Source organism: Megalobrama amblycephala, linkage group LG1 (assembly GCF_018812025.1).
Source record: "Megalobrama amblycephala isolate DHTTF-2021 linkage group LG1, ASM1881202v1, whole genome shotgun sequence".
In the NCBI taxonomy this organism is placed as follows: Eukaryota; Metazoa; Chordata; class Actinopteri; order Cypriniformes; family Xenocyprididae; genus Megalobrama; species Megalobrama amblycephala.
In genome coordinates this window covers 75,680,593-75,702,287 of record NC_063044.1, presented here as the reverse complement: position 1 = coordinate 75,702,287, position 21,695 = coordinate 75,680,593, and the positions used below count along the sequence as shown (strand labels likewise).

The 21,695-nt window shown below is 41.5% G+C and overlaps 1 protein-coding gene across 1 annotated transcript in view; it reads right to left on the bottom strand.

The window, feature by feature from the left end:
* Positions 1 to 10,923: 10,923 nt before the first annotated feature.
* Positions 10,924 to 21,695, bottom strand: part of LOC125247050 — an 84,336-nt gene continuing 73,564 nt past the window's right edge. The window contains exons 11-12 of the mRNA XM_048158216.1: positions 11,367 to 11,443; positions 10,924 to 11,174 (exon numbers count right to left, since the gene is read on the bottom strand). Coding sequence (XP_048014173.1) covers positions 11,153 to 11,174; positions 11,367 to 11,443 — 99 coding nt within the window. The 3' untranslated portion in view covers positions 10,924 to 11,152. The remainder of the gene's footprint in view (positions 11,175 to 11,366; positions 11,444 to 21,695) is intronic.

Below are 21,695 nucleotides of genomic sequence, written 5' to 3'. Positions count from 1 at the left end.
TCTTAACTAATGCACAGATAATCATGAGATAATGTTTGACTGAATGAAGAAATAAACCATTAACATGTAGTATTAACTAACAGTGTAAATCCATTTGTTAATTACTACATTGGGTCAACACATGTACTTCAACAGTAATTAATCATTAGCTATTGATTTATAAAGGTATAATTATGTTATGACTTATCTTGTTGAGGCACATGACTGTTAACTGATTCGAAATGAATTCAGGACCCATAATCAATAACATATTACTAACCATTAGTTAATAGTCATGTGCCTCAACAAGTAAACTCATCACATAATGGCTGTTTCTATCTGTGTGTTTCTCTGTTCACTGCCTTCACATGTTCACAGGTTTTAGCATGAATACATCATTAATCTTAGTTTGTTTTTCACGTATGCACCATGAGGCTTTTACTAGATCAAAAGGCTACTAAGTTTGTGCTTGTGAAACCACAAATTCACAACCTTCAGAAGTGAAGCAGTTTAAATGAGCAGATGCGTCAAGATCACAATTCATCTATATATAGCTAGATGAATCATAGGAAGATAAATAATCTGTGATGCTTATTTCATCTGTTCAAAGAACTTAAAGCTTACTTCACACACAAACAAAATTACCATTTCACAAATGTTTGCTATGTAATGAATATATGTAGTGGAAAAGCATCATAATTCCATATATTATATGAAAAAAAAATTCTTCTGTTTACTTAAAAGATCATATGAAAGCACACTTAATCACATCACACAAAACTAAAACTGATGGCTAAAAAAGTTTGTATGTCAAAGCATCATTTGGTTAAATTCTAAATCGCCCTTATTGTTATCCAAACTATAATTGTGTTAAGTCTCAATGTAAGTTCATTGAACAAATCATGAATTTTGTATTTAAATATGCATATTTCCCCCTTTTTTTTTTTTTTACACTACTCAGAGATTCTCACAGTTTGCGCTTGTGTTTGTGAAACCACAGACAGAGCAGATCTTCAGAGGTGTTGATGAGCTAAACCGCTTTACATGATCTGATTCATCAACATCACACTTCAGATACTGATGCTTCTCTGAAAGATAAATACGTTTCTGTGAACCAAAACTAGCTTCATAAACTCTGTGATTCCCTCCTCTGACCATCGGAGGGAGCCTTCACCCGAGTACTAACACACACACACTACATTTCCCATAACCCACTGCCTTGGACTAATTACCCGCCAGCTGTACCTTGTTTACCGGACTATAAAGGACTCCCTTACACTCCACTCTAACACAAAGTCATGTATTGCCGTGGTGTACAATTCTGAGCGTTATCCTATTGTTTGACTGATTACCTGTTACTGAACCTGCTGCTTACCGTTGACGAACCTCTGCTGCCTATCCCTGACCTGTGCTTTGGATACTGTTCTGTGAGTGTTATCTGCCAGCCCTGACCTCTGTCTGTCTTTTGATTACGATTCTGCCTGCCCTGTGTTATACCTGTCTGCCCCTGATCTACCCTGCTTGTACGACCACGATCTGTTTAATAAAAGCATGCAAATGGATCCCAGCCTGAGTGACGATTCATTACAGAAGACTTCGCCAGCACAAGATCCAGCTGCTTTCTCCCACCTGTGTGCAACCATGTCGGCCCAAGCCAGCCAGCTCGCTGCTCATCAGCATCAGCTCAATCGACTCACCTCGCTCACTGAGGAACTGGTGAAGGCACTGCAGGGGCTGCAAACACCTGTGCCTCCGATGCCACCACCGCTCACTGCCGCCGCCATTACCCACGCGGCTGAGACGCCACCATCGAACCACCCGCGCTTGTCTCTGCCAGAAAAGTTTGACGGTGATCCCTCGAGGTGCAAAGGCTTCATATTGCAATGTTCGCTATACATCAACCAACAACCTGCATTGTATGCCAACAAAGCTGGTAAGATCGCTTTCGTTTGTTCCTTGTTTACTGGCAAAGTGCTTGAATGGATTACTGCTGTATTGCGAGATGATGGTACCGCATTTCCCTCCTATGAGTATTTTATGCAGAGGTTCAAGGAGGTTTTCGATCACCCTAGCGATTGCAAAGGGGCTGGGGATCGGCTGATGGAACTGAGACAGGGACGTAAGACCACCGCCGAATATGCTTTGGCATTCCGCACATTGGCAGCACAGACGAACTGGGTGAGTGATACGTTGAAGACCTGTTTTCGGAGAGGGTTAACGCATGAATTACAAGCGGAACTCGCATGTCGAGATGAAGGCAGGACTTTAGATCAGTTAATTGAGCTCACCATCCGAGTTGATAACCTCATCCGTTCTCGCAAGTCTATTACCCAGTCCGGAGCTCGCACAGTAAGTCCCATGGAGTCTGATGGCACTGAAGCTATGCAAATGAACACTTATCATTTGTCTGAGATGGAGAAAAGTCAGAGGCTGGTCCATCGTCTGTGTTTATACTGCGGAGGCCCAGGACATGTACGGAACAATTGCCCAGTTCGGTTCCGTCCCGAAAACCCACAGTCGGTGAGTGATGACAATCCGTCTTATCAGTCTGACATGTGTGTTTCTGTTCCCGTTTCCCTACAAGCTGATGAACTACAGTGCAACACTCATGCCTTGCTGGATTCAGGAGTTGTGGGGGAACTTTATGTCTCAACACTTCGTCTGACAGAATCACATACCCATAATTACATGTTCTTGAATGAACAATGTCAGTCTAAATGCCTGTGTCATATTCCCACGTTACCTGTCAGAGTTGTTAAAGCGACCGTTCCCAAGAAGACTACTGATACCCCACCAGCTCACGACATCCCTGGGGAATATCACGATCTGGCGGTGGCCTTCAGCAAGGTGTGTGCATCCCAGTTACCACCACACCGTTCATATGACTGTGCCATTGATTTGCTTTCAGGAACCTCTCCACCCAAGGACCGCATCTTCCCACTATCCCAGCCAGAATCTGAATCAATGAGGAAATACATCGAGGAGGAATTAGAGAAGGGATTCATCCGCCCGTCTACCTCACCTGCTTCTGCGGGCTTCTTCTTCGTGGGGAAAAAGGATGGCGGTTTACAGCCTTGCATAGACTACCGCGGGCTAAACGAAATAACAATGCCAATAGTAATACCAACTCTACGCAAAAGCAGAAAAATGTGAGTTCCACCAAACCTCTGTGTCCTTCCTGGGTTACGTAATCAGTCCCGACGGGGTGGCTATGGACGAAAAGAAAGTGTCAACAATTCTGAACTGGCCACAACCCAAGACACTCAAGGAAATACAACGTTTCCTGGGATTCTCTAATTTCTGCGGTCGGTTTATCCGGAACTTCAGCGTCATCGCCTGCCCTCTGACAAGCATGGTAAAGAAAGGAAACACACTTATCATATGGTCTGTCTCCGCTACCCAGGCTTTCCAAGACCTCAAGAGATGTTTCACAACAGCTCCCATTCTCCATCATCCTGACGCGTCTAGACATTTCGTGGTGGAGGTCGACGCATCCAGCACTGGTCTTGGGGCCATACTCTCCCAGAGACAAGGTAATCCACCTAAACAATATCCTTGTGCCTTCTATTCCAGGAAACGCAATGCAGCAGAATGAAACTACAACATCGGGGATAGAGAATTGCTGGCTATGAAGGCCGCGTTCGAGGAGTGGCGGCATTGGTTTGAGGGAGCAACTCATCCGTTCACTGTTCTGACTGATCATAAGAACCTTGAATATCTCAGAACCGCGAAAAGACTGAACCCTCGACAAGTCCGCTGGTCCCTGTTCTTCTCCCGTTTCCACTTTACAGTCACATATAGACCAGGCTCAAAGAACGTCAAGGCTGACGCCCTCTCGTGGCAACACGAGGGTGAGTTCATACTGTCACAGAGATGAACTCCGTGATTCCCTCCTCTGACCATCGGAGGGGGCCTTCACCCAAGTACTAACACACACACTACATTTCCCATAACCCACTGCCTTGGACTAATTACCCGCCAGCTGTACCTTGTTTACCGGACTATAAAGGACTCCCTTACACTCCACTCTAACGCGAAGTCTTGTATTGCCGTGGTGTACAATTCCGAGCGTTATCCTATTGTTTGACTGATTACCGTTGACGAACCTCTGCTGCCTATCCCTGACCTGTGCTTTGGATACTGTTCTGTGAGTGTTATCTGCCAGCCCTGACCTCTGCCTGTCCTTTGATTACGATTCTGCCTGCCCTGTGTTATACCTGTCTGCCCCTGATCTACCCTGCTTGTACGACCACGATCTGTTTAATAAAAGCATGCAAATGGATCCCAGCCTGAGTGACAATTCATTACAATATGCATATTGGCTATTTCTTTCTGTTTTTATTTTTTATTTATTTTTTTTTTTTTTTTACTTTTATGTATATAGCACTTTTTACAATGCAGATTGTCTCAAAGCAGCTTTACAGAGATAATTGGTGCATAATTTTGGCTGCACAGCAGCTCTTAAAGAAAATGGTGTCAATGAAGGCAGATCAAAGCACTGTTGAATATCAAATGTCAAGTCAAATTCTTTTATCTGCTTAAAGCAAAGGTATTCATTTCTTTAACAATGAACCTCAAATAAGACAGTTGCCCTTTGATCGAATCTCTGATCAGATCTAAACCCCTAGATTATGGATGGGGAACCTCAGTCCTGAAGGGTCTCTATCCTGCAGAGTTTTGCTCCAGCCTTGAAAAAAACTCACCTGCCTGTAGCTTTATTGACCTGAGCTTGTTCAGGGGTTTATGATTAGGGTTGGAGTTGCAATTATATTGCCCATCTCTGCTCTAGATGAAGAGGTGGAGAATTTTTCTGAACATATGGAAATCAGCAGGTGTGACTGTCACACATAGCCCTCTCTCACCGGACTACTGACCACCTGCACCTGTTCATCAGACACTACATTTATAAATGAATCACCCAATGGCATTTACTAAGGTTTATGCTAGTCAATGTTCTGTTTTTTGCAACATTATTTAACACTTGAAGATAATAAGTTTTATTTTGTTGAAAATTAATTTTAGCACCCGAAAAGTTGCACAGCCATTCAGTCTGTGTATGCACAATTTCTCCAACCCATCAGATGATGATTACACACCTATATCTCCTTTTACTGTTTGATCAGGGCATCTATGTGATGTATTATTTACAAACTTAATTTTTCCATTACAGACTTATTTTGAACGTTGTTCAGGAAACAGAGGTACAATCAGTTATCCAGATAGAGAAGTCACTCAGTGTTCACCAGAATAAAATCACTGACAGCCATTTATGTTCATATCTCCAACAGGTTCATCTGAGCGAGTTCATTGAAGCGACAGAGTTTAAAATGTTCAAACATTAAAAGAACAGAAATACTCATCAATACTTTCATTTCAATGCGATGAATTCATTAAGACAGGAGCATGTAGTGCTGAAGCAAACTCATCATGTTAATGTATTTGGTCTGGGCTGAACAGATCTGCCACACTGATGCTGCTGTTATTGCTGCTTTAGTAAGACGCTGCTGCATCATCAGATAAACATCAACGTGACGTCCATAATGACACCAGACATCAAGTTTCCATTGTAAATGAACACTGAAAGGAGCCTCTTAGTGTCTAAGTATCTTGAACTATTGCAAAGACTTTTGTATGATACTAAATGTTGTTTGACCACACTGGTAATTAAAGAAACCCACTTAAAGTAACAAGAGGGAAACTGAACAACAAATGAACTTTGCATTATGTTGTGAGAGAAGCGCTTACACAAATTCATGTTTGGTTTTGTTGTTTACAGGGAGAAAATAAAGGTATCCTTTTTAAAAACTTGGACTTTAAAACCTTTTATTCAAATTTTCATGTAAATCAATGGTCAAAACATTAAAAGTTTTCCATTCGTAGTTGAAAATGATGTTGTGTAAACACTCCACAAAAGTGTGAGAAACAGCCATCAGTCCAAACTGGGTTCAGAGTTGATCTCAGAAGATCTCATTTCCTCTTCTTTCTTCAAGTGTGTTTCTTTAATAATCTGTGTGGTCAAACTAACAGAGTTCTCACACTCAGCAGTAACATGTTTCCAGACCTCAACAGTGAGATCACACCTCTGAAAATACCTCAGAAAGCATATCTAAACTATAAAACTAGACTAAAGATCACGCAAACAGTTTTGAAAACACTAGAACTCAAAGAGGACAAAAGAAAAAGTGTGTGTTAGTACTGGTTTTAGACATGGATAAAGCCAGACTTTCATTTGCATGTTTTAAAAAAAATCTTTATACGTACATAGGCTACTGATTTATACACAAACATGTGGTAAAATAAACACAATTTCTGGATGCATGTATACGTTTTTTTTTTTGGAGTACAGGGTTAGGGTTAGGGACACTGGCAGGTAGTCCAAGCCTCACGGGGTTAGTCTGCCAGAACTCCACATCCTGGCTGGTATGACGGCCTCTATTGCAATGTCTTTCACCAGTCGAATGATGATCAGGGCTCATTTTGCAATCTTCAGGTGTGCCCAACCCAGACTGACCCAGACAAACCCCAGACCCCTTGTCTGGTGCTGCATGTTTAGCTCCTCTGTCCACAGGTTGGGTCGCCCCAGTGGTCTGCCATTGTCCTCTGCTCTTGAACAGTTGCTGTTCTCCCAGGTATGGAGCCATCCTGTCCCAGTGTAAACCCCCCGTCTGTCCCCCAGGCCTCTTCCGAACACAGTAAACAGACTCTCCAAGCTTCTTCACTACGTAACAGGGTCCTACCCAGGCACAATCCAGTTTAGGTGAATGTCCCTTCTGCCTCTTCGGACTATAGACCTATACCAGCTCTCCAGCATTAAAATTGCGTCCCGTACAATGATGGTCATATGCCCATTTTTGGCGAACACCCGCCTGCAAAGCCTGACGACGAGCAAACTCATGGGCTGACTGCAGTCGGTCTTGTAGCTGATGGGCATACTCCAATCCAGGCGGGGCTCTCGGTGCATCTGGAGGTTGACCCATCAACAAGGAAGATGTTTTTCGCAGTTCTCTGCCCAGCATGAGGAGAGTTGGCGTACATCCAGTGGTCTCCTGCACCGCACTCCGACTTGCAAGCAGCACCATTGGCTACTGAAGATCCCAGTCTTTTTGATCTTGGCTCACACACAGGGCCAGCTGGGTGCAGGATGCCATACATGTGCACGTTGACAACCCATCCGCATTCTGGTGACTCTCCTCCTTGCGATGCTGAATAGTGAATTGAAACTCCAGCAGGCATTCTATCCATCGTGCCACCTGTCTCTCTGGCTCTCGGAAAGACAACAGCCAATGTAGAGAAGCATGATCTGTTCGAATCACAAAATGAAGACCGCAGAGGTGATGCTTGAAATGTTGGACTGCCTCCACCACGGCTAAAAGTTCACGTCGAGTCACACAGTAATTATGTTCTGCCCTGCTGAAGGCTCGACTGTAGTAGGCAATGACCCTCTCTCCCTTTTCCCCCTCCTGGGAGAGAACTGCTACACGCAGCACAGATCTAGTGAAGAAAACCACCTGGACCCAGCGATCCGGTCCAGTGACTCATCAACCCATGGAAGTGGGTAAGAGTCCTTGATAGTCACCTCATTTGGGCGTCTGAAGTCAATGCAGAAACACCAGCCACCATTCTTCTTAGGGACCAATATAACTGGTGAGGCCCACTGGCTTTCCGATGGTTCTATAATTCCTGAAGCCTTCATCTCTTCTAGGCAGTGATATGCAGCCAACTGCCTTATGGGTGGTAACCGACGTGCACGTTGCCGGATGGGTGGTGCATCCCCAGTGTTTATAAAATGCTGTACCAACTTCGTCTGTCCGACATCACTGGCTGAGGCGGCAAAGATGTTGTAATGGCGTTCCATCACTCGCCACAATTTCTGCTTCTGGAGTTCCCTCAAACCCTCACTACTTCTCTCCCAGACAGATTTAGCTGCTTGCATTAAATCTGGGCTCTTCCCACCGTGACTGCAGTTCCCACTATCAAAGACAGCAGGTGGTGGAACAGTGGCAAGCCCAACCGCAGAGCCAGAAAATAATGTCTCTACAGACTGTAATGTTGGTGACAAAGTGGAAGAACTTGGACCGTTGTCTCCCTGGGCTTGTGAGCTAGAATTTGGATGGCCCAGGTAACATGGCTGAGGACCCGGCCATATAGAATTAAAGTAAATGGGCACCGAACACTTTCCAGCTAGCGTTGCCCTCAAGTCCAAAACCGCAGCTGACTGGTGTAGGAAGTCGATACCCAAAAGACAACATTCCGGAATCTCAGCGGCCCAGACCCACATCACTGTGCTGTGTCCTTCCACCAAGATTTCTGCCTCGCAATGGCCCATCAACGTTGCTTTCTCACCCATGACAGTCACCAGGGGAAATCGAGCGGTCTGAAGGACCTTTTTTGTAAAGAATTTAGGTTGAATAATGGTAGATGTAGAACCCGTATCCAACAAAGCATGCACCGGTTGTCCATCCACTTTAGCCTCTATTCGGCAGCACTCTACTGGACTAACCAAATCAACAGGCGATCCACTGGGAGGTTCTGGAATGGCTGATGGGCTAAGAACACCTCCCTCTACTCCGGCCCCTGTCCATTTCCCGAAGGAGGTGTGGCCACGGCCACGTCCAGGGCAACACATTCCCGGCACAAATGACCTGTTTTTCCACAGCGCCAACAAACCACAAGCTTCCTCCCGGTTGTATTCGCTTTATCACTTCGCGATGGAGACTGCTCCCCGGAGTAAGCAGCAAAAACCTTGGTACAGCCAACATTATTGTTGCTGATCTGGGGTCAATCCCCATACGAACGCATCCAGAACCAACACATCCCTCACGCTTTCGCTGAATGTCAGGTAGCTGCGATGGGCTAAGTGTCGCAGGTCAGCCAAAAACACACCCAGGGGCTCTTATGGTCGACGGGTGCGCTCCTGAAACTGCTGCCGTAAGGCCATCGGGGGGGTAATGTCCCCAAAGCGGCGATACAAAGCCTGGTGCAGCGCATGAACACTATACACCTGACTTCCTTGGACATCTAGCAGCACCTGTTGCGCATCGCCATCTAAAAGCACTGTGAGCTGACTTTCTCGGTTTCGTCCCAGCCATTAGTCTCGGCCACCAGCTCGAAATTCTTCCAGAATGCTTCATAAGAAGAATGACCATCATAGTGCCCCAATTTCAGAGAGCTACAGTTTTTGTTAGACCCCCGTTCAGGTGTGAATGTGACGGACTGCGCTGGAAGGTTAGAAAAGGAGCGGCAGGTGGTTATGGGTTCTTTGGCTGGGGATTCCAGGAGCCAGCGGTGAGAGGCAGCTGAAGCGGTTGGATACATGACCAACTCTGACTGTGTTTCCGTTGTTTGTTTCATATAACTCATCATTGACGAATCAGATTGTTTGTGAATACAGCTGGTAGGGGGGTCGTATAGCAATGTAGTTGGCCATTGAGCGTGGTAAGAGGGGCCTACTGAATAAGGTTTATTACATTTTTCTGATAAACCCAATAGATTAGCTTGACTGCCAACTGGGCTGTACAGCTCACTAAACAGTCCCTCTTTAATGTGCTTATTACTTGTTTGTGGATGATTATAACTGTAACTTGAATCTTCAGGGAAAAAAGAAAATGTTTCATCCGTCTTAACCCATGTACAGTGTCTCTGTTTACCAGCGTTTCCATCAGGGTTTCCATCAGCGATCCGAGTTCCAGGCTGGATATTTTTATCTCCGCTGACTTCCAGTTCCGTGTCAACAGACAGGACACACCCAGGATCGCGGCCTCCCGCGATCGGAGTGCTCGCGATGCAAATATGTTCACCAAAAGCACGAGACATACTAAAACAGGGTGCAGGGGATTTTTGTCTAGTTTTAAAGGATTAGTTCACTAATTTACTTACCCCCATGTCATCCAAGATGTCCATGTCCTTCTTTCTTCAGTCGAAAAGAAATTAAGGTTTTTGATGAAAACATTCCAGGATTTTTCTCCATATAGTGGACTTCAATGGTGCCCAAATGGTTGAAGGTCAAAATTACAGTTTCATCAAAAGCCTTAATTTCTTTTCAACTGAAGAAAGAAAGACATGAACATCTTGGATGACATGGGGGTGAGTAAATTATCAGGAAATTTTAATGAGAAAGTGAACTAATCCTTTAAGGGAACATTCTTGATCATATTCGTTCAACAACAGTGGCAGAAAAGGATAAGTGTGCGCAGAAAGACTAGCGTTTCTTCCGCTTGACTAACGTCCAACTCACCTCTTCTTTACTACCCCGTGCGCTGTGTTTGCCCCTCCCTCCTAACTCTTTCCCTCCCGGACACCTCCTCCCAACAGCAGGTGAATCAAGTAAAACACATTTATAACAGAGAATAAACAGTGTCATTGCCACAATATCTACTAATGTTATGTATGAAAATGCATTCAGGTATTCAAATGTTTATGAATCATCTGAAGTTCACAGAATATTAAAATAATTGAAGTAATAGATTGATTGTATTTATAATCAGTTCCATCTTACCAGAGGTTTCTGTGTCTCATCTACAGAGTCTGCTCAAGAAAATATGTGTAATGATGGAAAATATATTTCACTATAAACACACGTTTGACTTAGACTATTTTATTATTAACAAATAAAATATAATATTACAAACATCGCTGAAAGCTGCTGATCAAACGGTTCAAACACCAAATGATCATTCCTGTGATGTGACAAATGCTTACATCATCAAGAAGCTTTGGCTGTTCTCATAATTAGTGCAAGCTGACAGTTAATTAACCACTCAAGAAAATACATGATTTAATGAGAGTGATGTAAGAGAGTAAAAGTGTCGTCATTTTCTAGACTTTGTCCAAACCTGCAGCTCTGAATGAATAATAAAGACACTAGCATTAACTGATCAACAAGCAGACAGAAACTATACACAAAACATGCTGAACTGAGAAAAATAAGCAATAACTACAAATAAATCAGAGCATCACTTGGGTTTGTTTGTGAACATGTAAAAGACATTGAAAGTATTTATAATGGCACTGAATGACACCATTAGGACTCAGTTCTATTAGATTCATATTCTTCTGCTCATGTGGTTTTTGTGTCATTATTTGACTGATGTGTGATGGTTCTTGTTCACAGAGGCATAAAGTTCACTGCAGTTTTCCTGAGATCCAGCTTTTGCTCCTCTGATGGAAGCATAAGTCACTTTATCATCACAGCGAACCTGAACAAACATCACAGTTATTGTTTCAACACACAATTATTACAGCATGATGTTTGAGCTCAATTCATGACACAAATTCAGAAGAACTGCATATAAGAAGAAAAGTGTTTGGTGTGACTGTGTTTCAGAGAGAAGGTTGAGAGAATGTGGACACATCAGAAGCTGACGGAGGAACAAGGAAGTGTTTCTCACCTTGTTCTTTCTGGCTTGTTTTTACTGTAGTCCTCAGTATAAGTGACCTCAGTGTAAGTCTCATCATATATCAGCTCCTAAACATCAATGGAAATATGAAAAATCACCACAGTGGCTCTTATCTGCCTTGCTACTCGCTGCTCAGTGGTTTGTGTCTGTAGCTCTGTATAGCTTTGTTTTGAATCTCTTACTATCGTTCATTGTTGTTTATATTATCATCGCCATATATCTGATATTGTCTAATATTGCCTTTCACTTTAATTTGACGTTGCTAGCTTTTAATTGTTTAATCTTAATCCCTATCACAATGTGTTAGCATTTAGCTAGCCTGTTTTCCGTGTAACCGCCATCTTCTCTTGCCCTCCTTTTTCTGAGAATCTTGTTGAAAGTGCCCTAGTTATTGGCGATTCTATTACACGGAACGTGAAAATAGAGACACCAGCCACCATAGTCACATGTTTGCCGGGAGCCAGAGCACCTGACATCAAAGCAAATTTAAAAGTGCTGGCTAATGCTAATCGCAAAATACTCTAAAATTATAATTCACGTCAGCACTAATGATGTTCGACTTCGCCAGTCGGAGATCACTAAAATTAACATTAAACTCTAATAAGTTTAATTAACATTAACATTAAAGAGGTGTGTGAACTCGCAAGTACAATGTCAGGAGAAGTAATTTGCTCTGGTCCCCTTCCTGTTCGTCGGAGTGATGAGATAGTTAGCAGATTATCATCACTCAAAGGCTGGCTGTCTAAGTGGTGTCCGCAGAATAATATAGGTTTCATAGACAATTGGAAAAGTTTTTGGGGCAGACCTGACCTGTTGAAAAGAGATGGTATGCATCCGTCCCGGGATGGTGCTGCTCTTCTCTCTAGTAATATGGCACATAGTCTTAGAGATGAAACAAACTACGGCTAAACCAGACAAACTGGCTAAACCGACCGTCTGCTAGCTGCCTCATGTTACAGAAGTCAGATAAATCCCAACACATAGAAACTCTTTCACCACGATATTATCACATAGAGACTGTGTCTGTACCCCGAATTAGTAAATATGTTCAACAAATAAAAAACAGTTATAATACTAATGAACAAATGATAAAGCTTGGGCTGCTGAATATTAGATCCCTTTTTTCAAAAGCACTTATTGTAAATGATATTATCACAGACAATAATCTAGATTTGCTGTGTTTGACAGAAACCTGGTTAAAACTGGATGATTACATTACTTTAAATGAGTCTAGCCCTCAAGTTTACGATTATCGACACAATCCTCGACAGAAAGGCAAAGGGGGAGGTGTTGCTATGGGTTTTGTTTTTCCTCGCTCCTTATTGGCTGTCACATTTGATTTGCGACTACCATAGAGCGTTTGCGACATGCTGAATTTGAGTTGCTGTGTTAGATTCAGCGCGACGCTTAAAAGGATGGAAATGCAGACCAGAGGAATGTTTGCAGCGATTAAACACTTTAATTTCATTCTGTTACTCACACAAAATTATGATTTGCTGTCATTTGGCTGGTAATGTAGCACATGCGTCGTTTTGTCTGTTCTGTATACTGCTTTTTGTAACGTTTTAATTAAATTATTGTGACTAGCGTACATTTATCTGCCTGTTACACTACATATATTGTCAAAATGGTTATGCTTAAGGTTATAGGGTGGAGTAGGGAGCTTAGAATTATTCTTTTTATACAACAGTATATCAACTAAGATAACAGTCACTGTAAATATATCTATATTGCGTTTTTATTTTTGTGAAGTGGCTAAAAAGTGGTCATGTTTAGGTATGAGGGGTGAGTTAGGGGCTCAAAGATTTCTATATAATAGTAAAATATATTTGCATAAAAATATTATAATTTTTATATAAAAATATATAATTTAAATATTGGGATTCGTATAGATTTTTATATCCTTTAACTGAAAGATATACTTTGCATATGGCAAATAAATGGTATATTTACAAATTGCAGTTTGTACATAATTTATAAAGATGATCTGCAAATGGATCTGCTCGATTGTTCCTGTCTGCCTCGCTGCTGGTGGTTTGCGTCTCCGTATAGCTTTGTTTTCTCTTACGTTTATTGAATCTCTTACTTTTATTCATTGTTGCTTATATTATTATTATTGCCTACCACATTAATCTGACGTCGCTAGCTTGTAATCTTTGAATCTAAATCGCTGTTACAACGCGTTTGCATCTCGCTAGCTTGTTAACTTGTCATCAGTCTCACGCGCTTCTCTTCCAACGCGTTCATCAAACAGCTGTGGTAACTCGGATCGAATCAGTCTACAAACACGGTGAGTCATGTCATCCTCTCACAGAATTGTTTCCTGTTCCATCTGTCACATGTTCAGTATAGCTCTCTCTGTCAGCGACGAGGGATTTACATGTCATAAATGTAGGGAAATAGTCAGGCTGACAGAGAGAATCTCAGAATTAGAGACACGCATCCAAACTTTAATCGAGGATAGTAAGAATACAGGGGCTTCAGAAACTGTTTTGGATGCGACTAGCTTAGTGAACTCTGTACATTGTTCGGTTCCGGCTGTAGAGCCCGCGCAGCAGGGCACTTGGGTAACGGTGAGGCGGCCTAGCATCAAACAGGTTCTCCCCACTCAGTGACACACCCACTGAGAATCCTGTTGAAAGTGCCCTAGTTATTGGCGATTCTATTACACGGAACGTGAAAATAGAGACACCAGCCACCATAGTCACATGTTTGCCAGGAGCCAGAGCACCTGACATCAAAGCAAATTTAAAAGTGCTGGCTAATGCTAATCGTAAATACTCTAAAATTGTAATTCACGTCGGCACTATTGATGTTCGACTTTGCCAGTTCGACTCTTACATCTAGATATTATCACATAGAGACTGTGTCTGTACCCCGAATTAGTAAACAAAAAACTTCTAAACCCATTTAATGGCAAAAATGTAATTGATGTTCAACAAATAAAAAATAGAGATAATAATGATAAACAAATGATAAAGCTTGGGTTGTTAAATATTAGATCACTTTCTTCAAAAGCACTTATTGTAAACGATATTATCACAGACAATAATCTAGATGTGCTGTGTTTGACAGAAACCTGGCTAAAACCGGACGATTACATTACTTTAAATGAGTCTAGTCCTCAAGGTTATGATTATCGACACAATCCTCGACAGAAAGGCAAAGGGGGAGGTGTTGCTGTAATTTATAGTAATATTTACAGTATTAATCAAAAGTCTTTCAAATATAATTCCTTCGAAGTGATGGTGCTTTACGTAACATTATGTAAGTTGACATTTGTGCTGGCTACTGTATACAGGCCACCAGGACACCATACAGACTTTATCAAAGAAATTGCCGATTTTCTATCAGAATTAGTACTAGCTGCAGATAAAGTCCTTGTTGTTGGTGATTTTAATATCCATGTAGATAATAAAAAAGACTCATTGGGATTGGCATTTACAGACATTCTAAACTCTGTTGGTATTAGACAACACGTGTCAGGACCCACTCATTGTCATAATCATACTTTAGATCTAATATTGTCACATGGAATCGATATTGATGCCGTTGAAATTCTGCAGCAGAGTGACGACATCTCAGATCATTATCTAGTCTCGTGTATACTACATTTAGTCAAAGCGGCTAAACTGCCTCCCTGCCATAAATATGGTAGAACCATCACTTCTACCACTAAAGATCGCTTTATAAATAATCTTCCTGATCAGTTTCATCGCCTTAGCATACCAGACAGCTTAGAAGACCTCGATGTTGCAACAGAAACTATTGCCTCTGTCTTTTCCAGCACATTAGACTCAGTTGCTCCTTTGCGTTTAAAAAAGATTAAGGAAATTAATTCAACGCCATGGTACAATGAGCACACTCAGGCCCTAAAAACAGCAGCTAGAAAAATGGAGCGCAGCTGGAAGAAAACAAAATTAGAAGTATTTCGCATTTCGTGGAGAGAGAGAATGATTGAGTACAGAAAGGCCTTAAAACTGCCAGATCTGCCTATTTTTCAAAACTTTTAGAAGAAAATAAACACAACCCTAGGTATTTATTTGATACAGTGGCTAAATTAACAAGAAATAAACCTTCAACTTCTGATGTTTCCAAAGAGCATAGCAGTAATGACTTTATGAACTTCTTTACTTGCAAGATTGATAATATTAGAGAGAAAATTATAACCATGCAACCATCTACTACAGTATTGTGTCAGACAGTGCATTGTAGTGTCCCTGAAGACAAATTCAATTCGTTTTCTGCTTTAGGAGAGGAAGAATTGTCTAAACTTAATAGTTAAATCATCAAAATCAACAACATGTATGTTAGACCCTATACCGACTAAGCTATTGAAAGAGATGCTTCCAGAGGTCATAGATCCTCTTCTTAATATCGTTAATTCATCTTTATCACTAGGATACGTACCAAAAACTTTTAAGCTGGCTATTAATAAACCTCTTATTACAAAACCACAACTTGATCCTAGAGAATTAGTCTATTACAGGCCGATTTCAAATCTCACTTTTGTCAAAAATACTAGAAAAGGCAGTTTCATCACAACTATGTTCCTTTTTAGAAAGAAATAGTATCTGTGAGGATTTCCAGTCAGGATTTAGACCGTACCATAGTACTGAGACTGCTCTCATTAGAGTTACTAATGATTTGCTCTTATCATCAGATCGTGGTTGTATCTCTCTATTAGTGTTACTGGATCTTAGTGCTGCATTTGACACTATTGATCACAATATTCTTCTAAATAGACTCGAAAACTATATTGGCATTAGTGGAATTGCATTGTCATGGTTCAAATCATACTTATCTGACCGTTATCAGTTTGTAGTAGTAAACGAAGAGATGTCATATCAATCACAAGTTCAATATGGATTACCACAAGGCTCAGTACTAGGACCGTTGCTTTTCACTCTGTACATGCTACCCTTGGGAGATATCATTAGGAAGCATGGCGTTAGTTTTCATTGTTACGCTGATGATACTCAGCTCTACATTTCTTCGCGCCCTGGCGAAACTTACCAATTCTCTAAATTAACAGAATGTATAGCTGATATAAAAAACTGGATGACCAGTAATTTCCTACTACTAAATTCAGAAAAAACAGAGATTCTAATTTTTGGACCGAAAACTTCTTCACGCAATAATCTAGAATACTGTCTAACACTTGATGGCTGCTCTGTTAAGTCTTCGTCGTCAGCTAGGAACCTGGGTGTGCTCTTTGTTACCAATCTTTCATTTGAAGGCCATGTTACTAGCATCTGTAAAACCGCATTCGTCCATCTTAAAAATATATCTAAACTACGACATATGCTCTCAATGAAAAATGCAGAACAGTTAGTTCATGCGTTTATGACCTCAAGGCTAGACTACTGTAACGCTCTACTGGGTGGTTGTTCTGCTCGCTTGATAAATAAACTACAGCTCGTACAAAATGCAGCAGCTAGAGTTCTTACTAGAACTAGGAAGTATGACCATATTAGCCCAGTTCTGTCATCACTGCATTGGCTTCCTGTTAAACATCGTATAAATTTTAAAATCTTGCTAATTACTTACAAAGCACTAAATGGTTTAGCTCCCCAGTACCTAAGCGAGCTCTTAATGCATTATAGTCCTTCACGTTTATTGCGATCTCAGAATTCAGGCCAGCTGATAATACCTAGAATATCAAAATCAACTACAGGCGGTAGATCCTTCTCCTATTTGGCACCTAAACTCTGGAACAATCTTCCTAGCATTGTTCGGGATGCAGACACACTCTGTCAGTTTAAATCTAGACTAAAAATGCATCTCTTTAACCTGGCATACACATAACACATTATCAATTTATATTTTCAAATCCGTTAAAAGATTATTAGGCTGCATAAATTAGGTCAGCCGGAACCGGGAACACTTCCTATAACACCAGATGTACTCGTTACATCAGAAAAAGAATGGCATCTACGCTAATATTAGTCTTTCTGTTTATCCCGAGGTTTACCGTAGTCAACCGGATCCGGGCTGTATCCAGCTGAGACCAAGGACCGGCGCCATGACACGACCACAACGCAGCCCTGAAGTATCAGCAGAGATTGAGTCAACTAGATCATCCATTGTGAAGGCCTCATCAACATGACAGCCAGTAGCACAGTTCCTCAACAAACCGCCCATACCAGCGTGATGAATACGATCCTCAACTGGATGGAACTGAAATAAATACTTTGAATGTTGTGATCCTATCAGACTTATGATAGCAACCTGAATTGTAACAAAGCACTGTTCACCAGAGGAGAACTGGCCCCCCGACTAAGCCTGGTTTCTCCCAAGGTTTTTCTCTCCATTTTAACACCTATTTGCCACTTGTTTGCCACCTGATGTCACCTGATGGAGTTTGGGTTCCTTGCCGCTGTCGCCTTTGGCTTGCTTAGTTGGGGACACTTGACATTTGACTTGACATTCAACAGTATTCTTGACATTTATTCAACAGTGCTTCTGATCTGCCTGCATTGACACTTATCAATGTAAAGCTGCTTTGACACAATCTGCATTGTAAAAAGCGCTATATAAATAAAGGTGACTTGACTTGACTTGACTTGACATGTAACACATTTATAAGTGATGAATAGTTTACACTTTAGAATAGGGGATGCAGAAAGTGTTATAAATGACTTGTATACATATACAAATAATTTGTAACAGGTAAGAAAGGTTTACATATGATATATAACACATTTGCAAGTGATGAATTGTTTACACTTTAGAAAAGGGGCTGCAGAAAGCTTTGTATATTATTTAATTTTAATTTTGTAAATGCGTTTACAGCTGTCTTCTCTGACACACATGGAGTGTTTAACTCTCTGCACCTGATGTGAGCTTCAGTGGAAAGTAAAACCGGTTCAGAGGTTCACTTCATCACTAGATCCCACACACTCCACACAGAACAGTCTGTGCTGATGAGTGAAAGGATTTAACATAACCCACTGAAATCACCTGACTGTAAGGCATTTATAAATGTTTATCCACTTCAAAACAAATACATTACTCTTCTTAAAAATAATGATTTAGCATACCTGCATGTTTCTGCTTTTGAACACAGACCAGCTTACAACTTCATCATTAAATCATATACTGATAATTTACTAATGATAATTTACTAATTTACTAAAACTCATTTACTAATCACTGATCATTAACTAATAAATTATAAATGACTTATAACCTAATTAATAAAACATTCATAAAATGTTAAAATATCACTTATTAATCATTTATGAATGTATATTCATGTTTTGTAAATGATTAGTTCTTCATTAACTAATAATTTATAAGTGACTTATAACTGAACGTTATTATAAAGTGTTACCCATCATTTTGAAGCAAAAACTCTAGTCTACAACCTCCAATACCCAGAATTCTTGTGAACACATATTTAATATTTGTGACCATATTCCAGTGACTTAAGTTTTTTGTTTTTTTTCAATAACCATGCATAAATGTTATTCCTTCAAAAATACAAACATGTACATACATGTTGCTCACATATTATGGTAGCCTAGTATGTGCTGAATTTGTGCTTCGCTACTGCTTCGCTACTGTTCGGATGCTCCTGCTTACAGCTCCGTGCTTTGCTCTATTGCTTTTATATTTTATCTCCTAATTTTAACTACAGCAAATCAGCACAGTGCTCAAATGACAAATCTTGGCACCAACAAACGTTTTAACTGGAAGAATTGCTACAAAAAAGGGGAATTTTTAACCAACCAGCCTCCCACTGACGGCAGCCATCAGCTTACATTCCGGAGAAGGGAAAACACAGCTGCCTACATCCAAAAGGATTATAAATAATATGCCTCCTCTGGTTGAAGAATCTACCTGCTGCACAAATTGCCACAGACTTCTACAAAGGATTGCAGTTCTTGAAACAAAGTTACTTGCGGGACTACCAAACCAGAAGGAACACACAACAGAGCTTCGTCATGGACGTCCTCAGCACACAGCCGGTGAGTCCCATGAATCTAATGCCCCTAAACAGACCATACTGAGTGCCGAAACTGATCAACATACTAATCGATGGCACAAACAGGGAGTGAGACCCAAAGGCACTCGAGACATCAAATTGTCACGAGTATCACATATTAATGCAGTAGCATCCTCTACCCCAAACACTAGCTCCCTACCACCGCCAATACATCTGGAGAACAGATTTGAAGTGTTAATGAATGTGGGTGAGGAATCTCCAAACATGATCGGACACAGATCAAATCAGCCAGCAGCTAACACCGATGCTAACTGCCGCTCAAGGTCGAGCAAACAGCAGTACTCAGCTCATAGAGCAGCCGAGCCCAGGACTCTGATAGTGGGTGACTCTATTATCAGAAACATTATCAGCAGGGATACAACTACATGCTGCCTTCCACAAGCAACAGTTTCTGATGTAAACAGGGAACTTAAGAGCATTCTGATGAAATATAAAACTGCAAATCGACTAATCATCCATGTGGGGAAGAATGATATTCGGAAGGAGCAGTCAGAACTCCTTAAAAGGGATTTCAATGAACTTTTTGAAATGCTTAGAAGACTAAAAGTTCAGTCGTTCATCAGTGGACTACTCCCAGCAAGAGGAACAAATAGATTTACACAGTTACTTGGGCTTAACACATGGCTGCAAAAAAAACCTGCAACTTAAAGGGACTGAATTTCAATGACAACTTTAATCTTTTCTGGAGTCAGAGACAATTGTTCACACATGATGGCCTGCACCCAAAAAAACTGGGCTCAAGAGTGCTAAAGGATAATATCTACTTCTCCCTCAGTCATCCTTCAGCAGTGTGTGCAAATCCACCCAACCTGAATGGCACAAACACACCTGGACAGAGTACAACTGACCACAGGACTTCATTTCAGCACCTGAATGGACTTGCGCTTGACACAGCCCACAAGGTCAATGATAACACCACTCAGCCACAACAACCACTGCTCACGGACACAATCCTGACTGAGCCCTGCCCACAGAGCTCACTGAGAGACAGTGACGTGTTAGAACTGCTCCAAGATTCAGCACCCAAGGACGACTTTCGGGAAAACAGCCAGGGAAGCCAGGACAACATATTACAGCCTCCAGAGCAACAGCCCCTCTGACCGGACACGTTGTCCCTCTCTCCAGCATCCCCTCTTCTGTGCTTCTCAGAGAAAATGGAGGAACTGGTGTATGCTGGAACCAAACTCTTCCACTCTTTTGCTGCGAGCCCCCAGATATCAACAAAAAAGCGTCAAGCCCCGAAACCACCAAAGCCTGTGGGCCCAGCTCGGCCTCCCCCTCCTCCTGCGAGAGCTCTTCGGCCCCTGCCACAACGCCAGGGCCCACATCCTTCTCCATCTGTTCTAGGTGAATCAAAAACAACCGATAACAGCTCTCAGTGATGTGTGTCGGGTCCCCGCTATGATAACAGTGACTTTGTCAAATGTTTACAGAACATGCGGGAACCCAGTGTGCCTGTTGCTTTCTCTATTTCTGTTTTATCACGTGATAGAAAGCCTAAGGCCTTCTTAAACCGTTTGGCAATCCCATTTAATCTGCTACCTATTACACGTCAAACTAAGATTACTGTAGAGACAGAAAGTAAGACTGTTAAGTTAGCACTTTTAAACATCCGCTCACTTAAAAGACGACACCCAGATTTACCTAGCCCTATCACCTAACGACTACAGCCCCATTGACTCCCTGTGCCAGTGCATTGATGAAATAAAAAATTGGATGTGCCTAAACTTCCTTCAGTTAAACAAAGACAAAACTGAAGTCATTGCGTTTGGAAACAAAGATGAAGTTCTCAAAGTGAACATCACTCTAGGGGTCAAACAACTAAAAATCAAGTCAGGAATCTTGGTGTGATTTTGGAGTCAGACCTGAGTTTCAGTAGCCATGTAAAGACAATAACTAAATCAGCATATTATCATCTCAAAAATATTGCAAGAATTAGATGCTTTGTCTCCAGTCAAGACTTAGAGAAACTTGTTCATGCTTTCATCACCAGCAGGGTGGATTATTGTAATGGACTCCTCACTGGTCTTCCCAAAAAGACCATAAAACAGCTGCAGCTCATACAGAACACTGCTGCCAGGATTCTGAGCAGAACCAGAAAACATGAACACATCACACCAGTCCTCAGGTCCTTGGACTGGCTTCCAGTTGCATTTAGAATTGATTTTAAAGTACTGTTACTTGTTTATAAATCACTCAATGGCCTAGGACCTCAATACATTGCAGATATGCTCATAGAATATAAACCTAACAGATCACTCAGATCATCAGGATCAAGTCACTTAGAAATACCAAAGGTTCACTCAAAG